Raw genomic sequence first — 15,216 nt, 5'->3', positions numbered from 1 at the left:
TAAAAAGCTTCGTTCTAAGTCCAATCAATTTTTAATGCTAAGCGCCAAATATTGAAATACGACTCTGGTATTCTTTAAAAAAATTTGCCCTTGAAAATGTGTGGAAATCCATATCGTTTGAATATTGTAAAACATTATCAACAACATCGTCTCATTTATTAGTTGTCGAAGCACACTACACTATTCTTATAATAACCCACATAATTAGAACACAAAGGTTTGATTTGCCAAGAAAATTTGATCATCTCAGCTAGCCTTAGAAAAAAATAGAGAAGAAAAGCAATGTGTAAGTAAATATCTACTCTCATGCGGTGTAAACAGAACATATTAGCTGATAAACCATGCCATTAAAAATGTTACTATTATTTTCACTCTTATTTGGTAGCTTTTATCTTGAAAATTAGTCTATAGAAGTAGATATGAAAAATATTGGGAGCACTTGAGCTTAGAAAGAAAGGACCTGGTTGTTATAAAAGATAGAGTGTGAAAAGTACAACATGCAGCAGCAACACAGAAAATGAGAATACGTCATGGGAAGAAATATTTATATATAGTATATATTCACTAGCAACTTTTGATATTCTACAAACACAGAATCTAAATTCATTGTCAATAGATTCAATAATTTTAAGCAATTACAATTGAAGCAAGTATATATTCTTGATTAAATTTCTACAAAAAGTATTTTTCAAGGTATTCGAAGATAACTGCCATTTCACTAATGCTAGAGGGAAGCTTTTCAGTTTTTGTATATTATGGGATGCTCACTATAAAGAATTTGACGGAGCTGTGTTCAATATGGCAAATTGGAAAGCACCACAGCTATATAAGGAATCACAGGACAATGACAATAGCCTGCGCCTCAGTCCACCAATGCTGTAACATTTATGGACTGTGCAATATTAATAGATATTCTGTCCAGACAGAGGTCTGGGTCTAGTTATAGCTAGAAAATAATTTTTACAATGAAACCAATTGAATTTTGCGTGAAAAATCTTCGAAGAAATATTCACTGAAACCAAACAGGACGTAGATAAGATGGTGCATGAAGAGTTTAAAGTTTTACATGGTTGGAACCGTTGACAATTCCAGCTAATGGCATAATTGTGTAAGGTTGCATAAATTACCACCAGATCCTGGTGGAAACTGTGGACAGGATATTTATCAATATTGCACAGTCCATAAGTGTGGCTGCATTTGTGGACTGGGACACAGGCTAAATGACAAAGAATTGCGTAGAGTACTACTAATGAGAAAGCACCAAAGCAAGTTTTCTTTCAATGTTTATCTCAAAGTACCGTTAAATAAACAGGGAATCTTACGGAACGAAAGAATAGACTCAAAATAGCCGTTTGCATTAGCATTGAATCTAATCACAATCTCCTTGCCTTGCGATCTGGATCGAGCGAGTCATGCTGTTCGAGAACTGTTTTCTCGTGAATTTATTCTGCTAAGACAGGAGACATAACACTGCCAGTGATACCCAATTGTTTTATGATCACCTCATCAAAACTTTTCGACAAATCTGACAAGCAGGCATGACAAGTATGGCATGACAAGCCAGCACCCAGCACCCTTTCTTTTGTCACAATACACTGGACTTGGATTTACTGTAACTGGGTTCAATTGTCAATTAAGAAGACTACAGTGACAAACCTGTTAGCGCACACTTTAGAAAGGTGACCTTGAATAGCAACGTTATAATCTAGTCCTCGAATTCCTTCTCTATGTTTTTAGCTTTGCAGAAGTAAACATAGATAGAAATAGCGGATAGCTTCCTTAAAGGCTCTTGCGCTACCAGCATGTTAGCGGCAGTTGATTACAGTCGCAACCGGTTGCGCAGGAGCCTTTAAACTCACAGCGACCTTGCCCTAACCTGAACACATAACTTTAAGAAACATATAACTTAGACCAAAGATGAAACAATAATAGACTTCTTTATTTACACTTTTTTGGCCAAAAAATCTTTGATTTCATAACCATGTAGGTCTGCTTACTGGACATTGAGAATCGTCAATTACTCATATTAATTCCGTATGAAGCAAGTTGCCGACGAAATTAGTTCTAAAAGAGATGAAAAAACCCTTCTGGTGTGACAGGAATGAAAACAGGAGGCTGATGATCATGTTTCTCTCCATCATAGGTGCATGGGTGACATGTTCCCTGCAAAGAAAACGGCTTGATTGACCAATGCAAAATTTGAGACAAAAGATTAGCTATATAAACTGTTCAATGTCTAAACATGCAACAAGCAACCCTAAGTTTTCATATTCGTTGGAAGACGAAGGTTTTAATTTGAACATAGTTAATAACTGACCTTTTTTGCTCTCGTTGTTCATGAAATTTAATATTCGTTGTGAATATTGAACGAGAGAAACGATGTGATGGTAACACGAGAAACTCGAAGTAGTAAAAGAGGTTTTGCAAAAATCAAAGGTTTCTTTGCTACGATCTAAGCACGTCTTCTTGAATTTTATTCAGCAAGAAACTAGGTTGCGCAAAAAGTTTGCAGCAAAGATTTATTGCGTTTGTTGTTCAATGTTACTGCATTGAGACCGAAACATGGTTCAGGATGATCACCATTATTGCTTTATTATTCTTTGGTCATCCTATGGCTCAGTACCTTATAGAAAGATTCTTATCGAAAAAGGTGTGTGGACTGTAGAAGGTCGTGAGAGTCGTAAGAAAGTAGGTTTACGGTTAACATTGTCTTCGAGGCTATCCGAGGCTCTGGCACCAAAAGAATAGCACCACAAGGATTTGCTGCAATTTTTCATACATATTTGTCATTATGAAGTATTTTGACAACACAAAAATACGTACCGTCCAAAACATGCAGTGGCAATGAGAACAAAGCTCTAGAATATCAGCATAGACATCTCGCAATTGGCACTGCCTGAAAAATATTATGATAATGCACTGTAAAAGGCAACATTACTTAGAGAATCCAAATAAAAACACTGTCGTAAAAAAAAATACATCAGTATATAATTTATTCTTTTATTGAAAATCTTATGCCTGCTTAAATCACGTTGAACACCAATTAAGTTTTTTTTATATTTTGAATATTTTTACCGAATACAAGTACTTCCTCTGAGAATAATGTTGATAGTTAGGATACATATTGTGCAAGTAACACGAAAAAGATGGTTTCAAAATTGTTTCAAGATGAGGGAATTGGCTGGGTTCACACTTTCAAACTAACGTCAGTGTTCAACGACTATAGAGGCAGTGCAGCGATATTAATTATGGACAACCTGAAAACAATGTGATTAATCAAATAAATTTTACATCAATAACATTTTTTTAACAGTCTTTAAACCTGATTATGATGAAGTTAAATTTAACAAGAATCCAGGTTTAAATCTTTGTGTAAGGTTTTAAGATAAAATAGTCTTGTTAAATAAGAATCGGTGAGGTTTTTTAATGAAAATTTCAATTAAAGTAATTCTCTTCAATGTAACGAACCTTATTAGCATTCTGTATAATCCTTTCCAATTAGGATAGGCTTCCACTTTGACCTTTTGTAACTGAAAGGGAAGATCTTTCATGAAATTTTTTAATGGTATAGCAAACATAAGTTACTGAACAGTCGAATTCATGTTAGATCAGCAGTTTTAACCACTACACATGAAACTGCAACCCAAATGAACAAATTTCGTAGAAAGATTTAAAAGAAAATACCGTTAAATACCATCATTTTTTCTATTCAGAACAGAACTATACTAATCCCATTAAACATAAAAGCTTTTCAAAAACTGAAAGGAAATCTTTGATATAAACAATATTTGAGGGAAATAACTGCCCAACGCAATCGTATTTTCTAGCTGCACAAAAGGAGATTATATTACCTGCTGTTTGGAGAAATGGAACTTGCATAGCCCTTTCCATAAAGAAGACTCGTTGCATATCTTGTTAAATTGCCTGAAATAAACAGAAAGGTCACATTAACGAGATAGATTTTATCCAGGCAAGAAAATAAAATGCACCAGCATTGCATAAATTAGTGTAAGATTGTTTTGTTTCTGTAACGAATATTTCGACCACTGATTTATTACCAACAGAGACCCGAGCAAAATAAATATAAGAATTTCAATTGCAAAAGAATGAATAAAGAATCTTATGAAAGTAAATATACTTGGCACATTAGATAGACATAAGCGTTGAAAGTATCAACAACAATATTTGAGATTCAAGAGGGTTCACGTTATTACATTTATCGCTGTTTCTCTGGTAGATGTTATTGAAAAGATTCTGTACTTCAATTAAAAAATTGGTTTGACAAGAAATGATTTTTGAGTGCTGTTCTACCGTATAAGATGAGTATTTACTTCTATACTTTCCAATGACATCCCATTTCAGTATAAACCTTTTAAGATTAACCTTAGAATAAAGGGATTCTGTTTCCTTCGGCTGAAACCCTGGACCAAACAGGAAGGGGAATTAGAGAAAGATCTTTAATAGGGATATACATAATGCGTTATGATTAGCTTAAAAATTTAATAAAGATGAAGTTTAATAAAACAGTCAAAGCTGATTTAGCTTAGATTTGCTTACACTAGTTAGAACTTATCTTGGCATAAACATTAGAAAAGCTAAATATCATTACACTCATTCTTTTCATAAGAAACAGGGTATAAGAAACGGTAGGCTCAATTATTCGAAAGTTAGAAAACAACCCAAATTGAAAAAATAAAAGTTTTAATTTTCCGAGTTGACACATTCGAAACAGTCTTTACATTAAACATCATTGTATACTGCAACACTACACTTGACATGCAGTTTGCATTTATTCTCAGTAAATTGCACACTCAAGAAGTTTCCATTTGAAAATTTGTTTTGACTTCAACTTGACATTTATGAAGTCCAATGAGCCTAACTGTTTACAGATCTCAACAGAGTTAGTTATTCTAGGAAAACAAAATTTCTTGATCACTTTGTTAGTTTATCTCTGAATCTTAGTGAACTATTTACTTTAGCTTGGGAGCATGTTTAAAAAATTCATTACCTAAGAAATTTAAGAAACACGTAAGAAACTTTTGATAGCAAAATGGCCAGAACTGCCTACCAACACCGGACCTTAGGTTCTTACAAAAAAATACCTATTTTGCAATACCTATTCAAGTAAAAATATTATACAGATATCTCGATGGTCTGAGAAACAGGAAACAATAAGACGGATAGAAAATATTCCGGCATAAATATTAGAAAAGCTTAATATCATTAATATCACTACCTGTTATATTACTACCTGTTATATTACAAAAATATTACTACCTGTTGACTCTTGCTATTCTACAGATATCTCGATGGTCTGAGAAACAGGAAACAATATGACGGATACACTCTTCGGGTAACTCTGTTATGTTCATCGATGTTATTGTGATTCCTTTCCTAAGCTAAAAAATGAATGGAGATGATATTGTATTGCAAACTGACATTTGATATCAAACAAAAATATGTCGAGTAATATGTCAAGAAAATCTAAACCAAAATAGTTTAGATTTCCTTATGTTAACCAATACTACAACTTCATATTATAAATTCTTTAGGACGAAGGACTGTTCAAGCACTAGCCTTCATCATATTGAAGTTGTAATTTGCAAAATAATTTATTCAATGATTACATGCAACAAAAAGACCTAAAAACTGGTATGGGAAGTGAAAATTTCTAAACTTTTTATCTCACCCACTAGCTATAGTTCACTGCAGATGGCATTAACAAATTTCTAAAACCAGCCCGACATAGCTTTTTCAACAAAGACAAAAATTGCAGAATACTACACCTTTTTGACCCGAAATCTTTTTAACTTTCCCAAGAGATCCACGAGTTCATATAGCTTTCGATCGAAGGCCAATCTCCGCCCAGCGTACTTATCTTTTGCTGAATGTGAAAAATAAAAATAACCTCTATTACAAAAACTACATAATCTATCATTACTTTCATATACTGGGTGATAAAGATACAAAATAGATGAATGTGAATAAAATTAGAACAGATGACATCCAGGGTTGCAAAATATTAAAGTTGTCAATGGGCTGTGTTCAAAAAGGTGGGAGAGCAACAGACCAACTGTTTGAGGGCACTGCTAGCAAGGAGAAAAAGCTCTTTCAAGACTCTGGACAGACTTATTTTTTTATCTTATCAATTTGTTTCTGACCAACTGAATTAATAACTTTAGAGGGGCTGGATATTGATAACCTTTCGCGCACGTTAATTGCAACCCTTGCTATATCACTAAATGATTTACCAGTTGCCCAATGGTTTTCAAGAATGGTTTTAATAGGAACAACTGAATCTCGCATCGTTCATTACGCTATCACAACGATGTTAAACTATGAAAAGGAATGAAAGGTAATGAAACTTTCTTCGATCTTCATTGAAAGGATTCCTTTATATATATATTATCGAGGAAGTTTTTTTGGCACTAAATGCTAACAACTTTATTTGAATTTTAGCCTTACAACTCACTTTGAAAATTAGCATGCTTTACAGGCTATTCCTGCGAATGATGTTTTTTGCATCAACATAATTCGTAAACAGAATATTTTGCAAAGAAAGAGCTGAAAACAAACCAGCCAGGTGTTTTTCTCTTGATAAGTTGACAATCTTCTTTGCAACATGCACATTGCACTCGGTATCCAGAACTGTAAACAAAAAAAAGTTGAATATCTTCACTGGTAGTTGTCAAGGAGCCTGATGCAGCAAGCGTGAAAATTAGAATTGCAACAAAAAACGGTCCTTGGACAGCATCACAGACCGGTTAAGAATTTATTCTCAAAGAATTCATAGCAGTTGTAATCTCATATGAACAATTGACTCTACACGATTTTTCATAACAACACAAATTCTCTTACTTTTTTATCATTTTATCATAGTAAGTTTCTTTACTTGTTTTTAGATGCTATTCTGCTTCTCGATTTCTTTTGATCTGTTCCTATTCTTTTATTTTTCAATTTTTGCTAGCATGTTATTTCTTGTTTTTTTTATCGAATCTCAGCCTGCTTTGCTTCTTATGTGTCCTTATTTTCAACCTTAAAAGGAAGTCGTCAACCATCCAGCATTTCTTTAGAAATACAAGTTGCTCTGCTGATGAACAAAAACAAAGCACAACAATTTTGCACACAATTAGCCGAGTTAAATAAGCTCTTCTTTAAAACGAAACATAGTACCTACCGTGGTTAACAATCTCAGCTATAGTAGCCAGCTTAAACGAAACATAGTACCTACCGTGGTTAACAATCTCAGCTACAGTAGCCTGGACCTGTTTCTGGGCCGTTCCATACTCTGGCGAAAGGTGCTGATTTTGAATCAAAAGTTCTAATAGCTAGAAAACAAAAATCACAAATATTCAAATCAAGACTGTAGAAAGGAAGGTGAGAGGGTATGAAGAGACAGTTCTCCGCTATAATTGGTATCAAGAGCCACGATATGTTTCGAAATGTTGCAGGGCGTTGGGGATTATGGGGAGGGGGCGAAAGCCCGTTATTCAAATCTCGGCCCTTGATTGGTATATAGGATGTCTTTGATTGATTTTTACACAGAGGGAAAGTGAATATTCAAAGACCTGCAGAAGTGTAGGCCATTAAACACGATGTGATCATATGTATCTATGGCCATTATAAGATAATCGTTCATCGCTAGCTGAATTTGCTTTTGACTTTACAGAAATCAGAAGAAGTACGGTACAACGGAGATCCGGAAGAACGAAAAAAGGGAGAGATGAGTCAATTAGGTTCAAAATATGATGTTCAAATCTACGATAATGACAATTCATAAATATTTTGCAAGAAATTTTCATTGGATTCTCAAAGCATACTCAAAAATTAACGCAATCGCAACGATTTGCGCAGGCTAACAGGGACAACGAAGTATTCTTTATGAATATCTTCATGCTTAGATTTTATGTTTTGCACCTCTCTCAGCGAAAGAGAAAGGCATTTCATTGCCTCTAGTCTGAGACAGAATGATTAGCCATTAAAAATTTAACATTTCCCTTCTTTAGACAAAATTTTTACAGCCCTGGACGACTGTGGCGAAAATGATTTTTCATCCCTCCTTTAATGTAATACTTATAATATTTACGAATATTGAGGTGGAAGGCCAAGGCAAGACATGAGACTTCATACAGCAAGCCAATCTCATCTATATTCACACCCGTGTTTACATGGTGTCGTCACGCGTTGCCCAGGGGGCCTGGGGCCTACTCTACTACAATACTTGAATATAAGAAAGCTCACCTTGCAAACGTATCTAAACTTGCGTTGGTCTTGTACGGCTCTGCTGAATTCCAAGGCTTGAAATGCTTCTTCAACAGTACTGTAATTGCCATTCTGTGGTAAGATATAGGTTTAATATGATATGAAACTTCCTCAACAGACCTGCTTTTAAGACTGTGACTCTGACTTGGGCTTGGACAAAAGCGGGTATTTTTTTATAATATCATTCGGTTGTAAAGTGCTTATTTCTTACTATCCTTTTCACTCTTTAGCACGGAGAAAAATGACCGTATTAGATTTTCATAATAGCGCTTGATAAAAGCTTTCAATAAAATTTTTCTTGTGAGAGTTTGCAAATCTTTAGACAACTGCTAATCGTCTTCCTTACGCTTCGAGACAAAATGGTGCTTCTTTACAAAAATGTGATGACCTTATAGATTAATTTTGATTTATAATTGCTTGCTAATTACTGATAGTCGTTTGATGCATGTTGTTGTCTTACGAGTGATTTCTGTTTTGTGACAAAGTGTACTTGACTAATTTTTATGTTTATGTTTAAGCTACATCATTTAGTTGCAAGATATTAAAGAACACACTCATACGCTTCTAATATCGGAGTTCGCACCATCCCCGTTTGAACTAAAGACGAGGTCAATTTTAAGCTTACATTTACATAGAAAGAACACCTAAATGTTTAGTTGATTACTGACCGGTCTTGAGGTTCGCTTTGAAACAAAGTAAAACGACGGGCCACGTTTTGGGCAGCCAGGCAATACGATGTATGGAGCTTTTGTCTGCCACAGGAAACCTGTAAAACAACAGTAAAGAGTGAGAAGTCGGAAGCCAATTCAAATGAAACATGTTAACTATCTCACATTTGCATTCATTCACAACCTGATCTTTAAATAGAATACCGAAATCTATAGTAACAGGAAGAAAGTTAAAAAGGCAGGGCCAAGGTCGATGCTAATTGTAGTTGTGAAGGAAAGATCCTCCTTAATGCAATCAAGTTGAATGACACCTTCATGTAGACCATACTAAAGGCCAGTTTACACGATGCGTTTTTTCCTTGCGTCTGACTCATGAGTCAAAGTTGCATGAGTTTTTGACTCACTCGAAAAATTTTGTTATTAATACATTGAGAAAAGTATAAATTGAGCAACAAAAAGCAAATAAAAATTTTTTCTGTGATATTATGCGGCAACTTAAAATTTCCGGGTCTGAAACAACATTCCCTCTTTCCTTTCTCAATGCATTTTTCGCTGCCAGATAGGAGGGATTAAAACAGTTCGCCACTTCATGTTTTTTCTCTTCCGTTATTCGGCGAAGGTGAAGGATCCGGTTCGGATAATCCGATTAACCTAGTGTCATACACGTCAAGGAGTTTTTTGACTGCATCAATCAATCACAGGTCGCCTAGGATCAGGGAACGCTCTCCTAGAAATCTGACATCAAGCAAAACATGGTAGCTCTCCGGATTGTTCATGTCCGCCCCGTTCTTCCTCCTCATAATCAGAAAAGAGGCTAGGAGAAATGCATTACTTCGATGAACTTTCCGCTAAAAGCAGGAGTTGAACCGACCAGTTTGGTGCGAAAAAAACCCATTGGGTATTACAGGTTAAAATCATAATTAAGTCACACCGCCGTTGATGCTGAAATATTTTACTCGGGGCCAATCAATGGCAGTCAGGAAGAAAAGGTTCGCTAACACCTTGAGACTGCTAACAGAGCGGGTTTTTTTACGCAAATCTGCCTTTATCAGTAAACAAAGAAGGTGATATTAACGTGGATATCACAATCTAAACTTGGTTATCAGTTTTGTTAAATCATCCATTTGGAAGGTTAAAGAAAGCGAATTGTTGGTTTGACACCTGGGCTTCCGGAATAAAAGTCCATTATTGGGTATTTCAGCCCCTCCTTCAAAAAAGGTACTATTTTAGCGAAATCAACGCCTGTAAGTTTGTCGCAGAGAAATGTCCACATGTCCTTGACTCATATAAAATGTTTTGCTTGTAAAAATCCTTAAAAAACATTTTCAACAAATGTACCTAAAAAAGGGCGTTTCCCTTGAAGGGCATGGCCACAGGAAATTTTCTTAAAGGGGTCGAGTTTTGTGAATCACCCCTGGGCCCGAGCTGCCTCTCGATGGCCCTGAATTTAATTCAGACTCTTCATTGTTTGGAACTCGAGGTTGGTTGTTTGAAGGAGTGTGCTTTTCTATTTAAAGAAAATTCCAAGTCCAGATAACATTTTGAAGAGGAAAAATCATCATCTATAGCAGCATGATAACAAGATGCCTTTATTCAAGTAAGGCAGCTCGTTTAAAGGCAGAATATAACGTAGAAAAATCTTTGATGTTACTATTTTTTGCAATGGAATTATTTGCTTGTTCTCCATTTTAAAGGGATTTGGTTCTTTTAGGAAAAAACTTCAGGCAGTGCTGAGGAGAGGGGGGTCAGGGGGGTCACTGACCAGGGGGCCCTTGGCCTTAGGGGCCCTTGGCCTTAGGGGCCCTTGGCCTTAGGGACCTTTGGCCTTAGGAACTCAATTAAAAACATTATAATGACAGTCCAGCCTCTCCATTATCACAAACTGTCTTTTAAAGAAACAATAATGATAAAAGTCTATGAAAGAGGTAAGGTAGAAGCAGCTTGAGTCTTTGACTGATGTTATGAATTTCGTGGGCTTGGTCTAAAGAAGTTGAAAAGCTTCTGAATGTTACCAAATAATGTGTACCCCCTACAAACGTCTGTCTTTACTATATATCTTTCGTCCTGACCCGGGGCCTAAACATCTTCTCTGCGGCCCTGACTTCAGGCAAAAGGCTGGGCAAGTACTTATGATATCCTTAACAAATAAGTTTAAACCCTTTCTAATTACTAAACCTATCATGAAATAATGCCAAAACTAGTCCAAAACAACTAAATTCTACCCAACTGAGATTTTCTATCGTTCTGCATCACAAGATTCAACAAGAACTAAGCCAATGTGATTACCTCCACTCTTGGTAGCCACGGCATTGCTTTTCTTTCCATCCCTGCAAAAAAGCATTTAGTAATGGTCAGAAGGAAATTTCGAAATGCACTGTGAATGTAAGCATACTTGGCAACTCGTATATCGAATTCTTCGAGTCATAAAGAACTCAGAGTGAATATGGATTTTCCATCCGCTGTAATTTCCTTCATTTATTTCCAGGATAAATAACATTATTACAATTATAATTCTTTTTGGGTATTACTCTATGGTGACAGTTCAGAGAGAGATGTTTACACTCTTTTCATTTTATAAGAACAATTTTATAATGTCACGAGCCTCAAAACTGGTCAAAAGTTAAGAACAAATTATGAACAAGTTGAGGCTGAGCTTCTGCAAAATGCAATTTTGAACAACGTTTTTTCTCAAAATCGAGGATTTTTAGCGATGTGTGGGTGCATTTTCGGTGGATATTCAAATTTGTCAGCAAATTAAGGCTGTCTCACTCACTTTGTTGGCAAATGAGGCCTGAAGACCTCCTTAGAGCAAAAAAGCTAGCAAAAGCACTGTTTACACCCTCTTAATTTAAGAACAAATTAAGAACAATCCAGCCTCAGATTTTCGAAAAAAATTAAGAACAGTCAGCCTGAACCTAAATTTACTGTTTCTTTTAAAAAAAAAGAGTGTATTTTTCTTGGTTTTTTTGAGCTTTTGAAAACGAGAAAGCAAAAATTTGGCCTCAAGGATATTGAACGGGTATAGAGTACCGAAGTGTGACGTCGCCAAAAATCTATTTTTAGAATTTCAAAAATTTAGCCGCATAATCTGAAAGAATGACATAAAATACCCCTCAGTGTGCAAAATTAGCTAGATATGTTCCAAACTGGGCGAGATATGGCCAATGAAAGATTTCAAGTTTGCTAACGGATCACTGTTATTCTGGCATGGTTCATAAAGTTATGAACCAAGACCAAATTACAGAGGTTTGGTGAGACAAGAGCTTGTCCTTATGTGGCCATATCTAAGCCAATTCGTGATGCCTTCAACTAAGTTTGCATACTAAGAGGTATTTCATGATGCTCTTTTAAGTTCCGGGATCAAAATTCAGAAATTCTAAAAATAGGTTTTTATGACGTCATCACTTCGGTACTCTATACGAAATTCTCGCGTGTAGGTGCCCTTTGCCTCTTTAGTGAAAATTCCTCGTTCCTACGAGGCTGGCGATGAAGTATTGTTCATGAATGATCGTCTTCTAAGCTCTACCTGTCACAATTGATCGCTTTCGCGTGACGGAAACTGCGGCAAAACCTCTCACGCAATACACAGAGCGCTGCCTGTGGTAATGAAAACGCCATGTAACGAGCAGAAACAAACAAACAAGCAAAGTATACTGGTATCAAAGAAACCGATATTACACAATCACGAATTTACGTGATAGAGCCTAGACAAAGTAAACCAATTTAAAAGAAGTAAAGGGTTTAGAATAAGATGTTTGTATAACTTTGCAACATTTTGGGGGGCGAGCTTGTCCCCCTTCCACAATCCCTTTTTACCACGGCTTTCTCAACACCGTTGCTACGCCAATTTGAGCAGACCGCGGCAGCAGGGGCTACGGGGGCCTTTAGCCCCCCTAATAATTAACAAGTTGTACTTAATAACATACGAAAACTGTTTCTAACATGTTTAGGTACTTCTGGTTTTCAGCATGTTTAGGCATCCACCCACGTTTTAGCCCCCTCAATATGTAATATGTTCCACGGTCCTTGCTAGTTAATGCTTACCCTAGCTAAAATCCCGGACAAAAATAGTTCCGGATTTTCAAAGAAAGTTGATATTTTCTCTTTCATTTGAAAAATAACTTTCCGCCCTCCCCCAAATCAATGTCGAATGCATGATTTTGAAGGAGAAATGATAGAACTATAAATCCAACATTGAAATTGAGGAGAAGGGGGATTTGAATTTACTGGGCAACATAAAGTAAAAATTGCAAAATTTGCATTTTGTCTCAACATTTTTATCCAGTATTGTATTTCGTCACCAGACTCGAATAAAACTAATGACGTCATTTCAATATATAGTTATGTACGAAGAATGCGTATATTATTTATGATAGTGCAACCTGAATGATTTTCATAAAATATTAAAGCTTTGTTTTTAGGTTGAATCAAAATCGCCATACAAGGATCTTAAACGCAGTTCTGTCTTCTATTACGTCATTACACTTGAGTCATAATCTCATACAAATCTTGATCTGTCCTTATTTGTAAATGCGGCTCACAGGGGCTAAGAATGGCTTAGAGGAAGCACTGCGCATACTAAACAATGCGACTTATCTCCGGGTTGTATATTTTTAAACATCACGTAACCTTTGTTGTTGAATAAAAATTATCTTGCCTCGTGCGTAACGAGTGTCGAAACATTTCATCTGTAATTTCGCGGTAATTTCGACAGTTAATTCGCGGCTAATTTTTCCATTGAAGTGTAATCGATGAAAAAAGTTCTCGTGAGTCTATGAGATGGCAAGAAAAGCGGTAATTTGGAAGAAGAAAGCATTTCCTCGAACAAACTGATTATGTGAAAACTGTGCAGAACAATGAGCAACGTGTTTCGGAAATAAACAGCATGGTTAACGGGTCTTCCCGAAAATATGGCGAAACAAGCCGGGTGCAAAAACCAAAATAGATTTGTTTACATTGTCCCATCGAAATAAACAGAAGTTTCCGCATATTATTCAAAAAATATTGTTTTAGGCTGGGTTGCCAGGGCTGTATCACATTCACAATACCAGTAATTTTCTTGAGTGTTTCACATGCGGTTTTATTCGTCTTAAAACAATAGTGGGTATTCAAAGCTGAGCAGAGAAACATTTTTGTTTAGCTTTCTTTGAATAAATCTGAAAGGATTTTGTATATTAAGCAGGAAATTAAAATTTTCAATTCATATTAAACAAAATTTCGGCCTCCATCGCCGAAGTGGATTTCTTCGACTCTTGACTTAATGTGAAATATAAAACTAGTAGATCTGTGCAGAAAAATCCTTCTCAAATTAAAAAGCCACAATCAAAACACTGTAATCCAGCATTGTGGGATTAATCAAGGCCATGCTTAACTCAAGAATGTGTGATCCATATGAGTTTAGAATCATAAACAAACAGCTCGAGAAACGTTCTTTCAAGTAAAATTATTTGTCATGGAAGCAAAAAGTTCAAGTTTTGCATAATAAAGAACTAAAACAAAATACGAGTTAGCTATAGTTTCCCGAAATCACGTGAATGGTATTTTAACTGTTCCGAAAACAGAAATTGCTCATTGATAAGTTTGAATAGCCCAGCTATGACACCGCTAACTACCCTCCGAGCTCTAAATGAATACTTTGAACCACGACAGCAAAACAGATTAAATGAAAGGAAAACCGAAATGAACATTGAAGAGTAACGTAAACTTTTAACTCACAACGAGCTGTCTTCAATGTTTTGATTTTCCTGATCCATGCTTCTGCTTCGAATTGTTATTGTTCTGCATGTACGCCATCCATCAGAAGTCTTCAGCCAGATCTCGCCCGGTGATCTCCAATCATCTCCTACGTAAGGCATTTTGAATAACCTGCTATTCCTTCGGTGACAGATAGGGTAATTATCTCTAGAAAGGTATTCAAAAACTCATAAAGTAACAACTTTTGACACTGCAACCAGCTCTCAACCTGCCAGAGAAATTTGGTACGCAATCTATTTTGTTTTTCGAGAATCACCTGCTTCACTGATCCCTTATTGGGTGAACTGCTCGAATAGGAACAGAGTTGACAGTTGATTGGCTGTTAAAACAATACTGTTAATGGGGATGTCCTCGAAATATGGCGGGAAATATAAGCGATGTTTACCGTCTGTTTCTCGCATAACATTACGTCATACCTCGATATATCTCTAAGCACAGCATGGGCGGCGCCAGAGGAGGGCTGGGAGGCTTCAGCCTCCCCAATTTTTTTTGCAAAAAGGTGTTTCATAAAAAATTAAAAGAAAAAAGGTAA

General features: G+C 36.0%; 1 protein-coding gene across 1 annotated transcript; it reads right to left on the bottom strand.

The window, feature by feature from the left end:
* Positions 1-528: 528 nt before the first annotated feature.
* LOC135689004 (F-box only protein 32) lies at positions 529-14,939 on the bottom strand. The gene is made up of 12 exons (XM_065206101.2): positions 14,646-14,939; positions 11,217-11,257; positions 8,931-9,028; positions 8,242-8,334; positions 7,232-7,328; positions 6,577-6,648; positions 5,787-5,884; positions 5,278-5,399; positions 3,852-3,924; positions 3,469-3,530; positions 2,824-2,896; positions 529-2,163 (listed from the first exon to the last, which is right to left on the bottom strand). The coding sequence occupies exons 1-12, from the start codon at positions 14,783-14,785 to the stop codon at positions 2,065-2,067; spliced, it is 1,068 nt and encodes a 355-aa protein (XP_065062173.2). The 5' UTR covers positions 14,786-14,939; the 3' UTR covers positions 529-2,064.
* Between the last annotated feature and the right edge of the window lie 277 nt (positions 14,940-15,216).

Source organism: Rhopilema esculentum, chromosome 9 (genome assembly GCF_057945365.1).
Source record: "Rhopilema esculentum isolate cy_ngs chromosome 9, ASM5794536v1, whole genome shotgun sequence".
Classification (NCBI taxonomy): Eukaryota; Metazoa; Cnidaria; class Scyphozoa; order Rhizostomeae; family Rhizostomatidae; genus Rhopilema; species Rhopilema esculentum.
This window is presented reverse-complemented; position numbering and strand designations above follow the sequence as displayed.

Excerpts from the sequence above, each read along its gene's own strand:
- LOC135689004 (XM_065206101.2), bottom strand. The coding sequence starts at position 14,785 with ATGCCTTACGTAGGAGATGATTGGAGATCACCGGGCGAGATCTGGCTG. Across the intron at positions 11,258-14,645 it reads AACATTGAAGACAGCTCGTT|GGATGGAAAGAAAAGCAATG; the intron begins GTGAGTTAAAAG and ends GCTTTTTTGCAG. Across the intron at positions 5,885-6,576 it reads AAGAGAAAAACACCTGGCTG|CAAAAGATAAGTACGCTGGG; the intron begins GTTTGTTTTCAG and ends TTTCACATTCAG.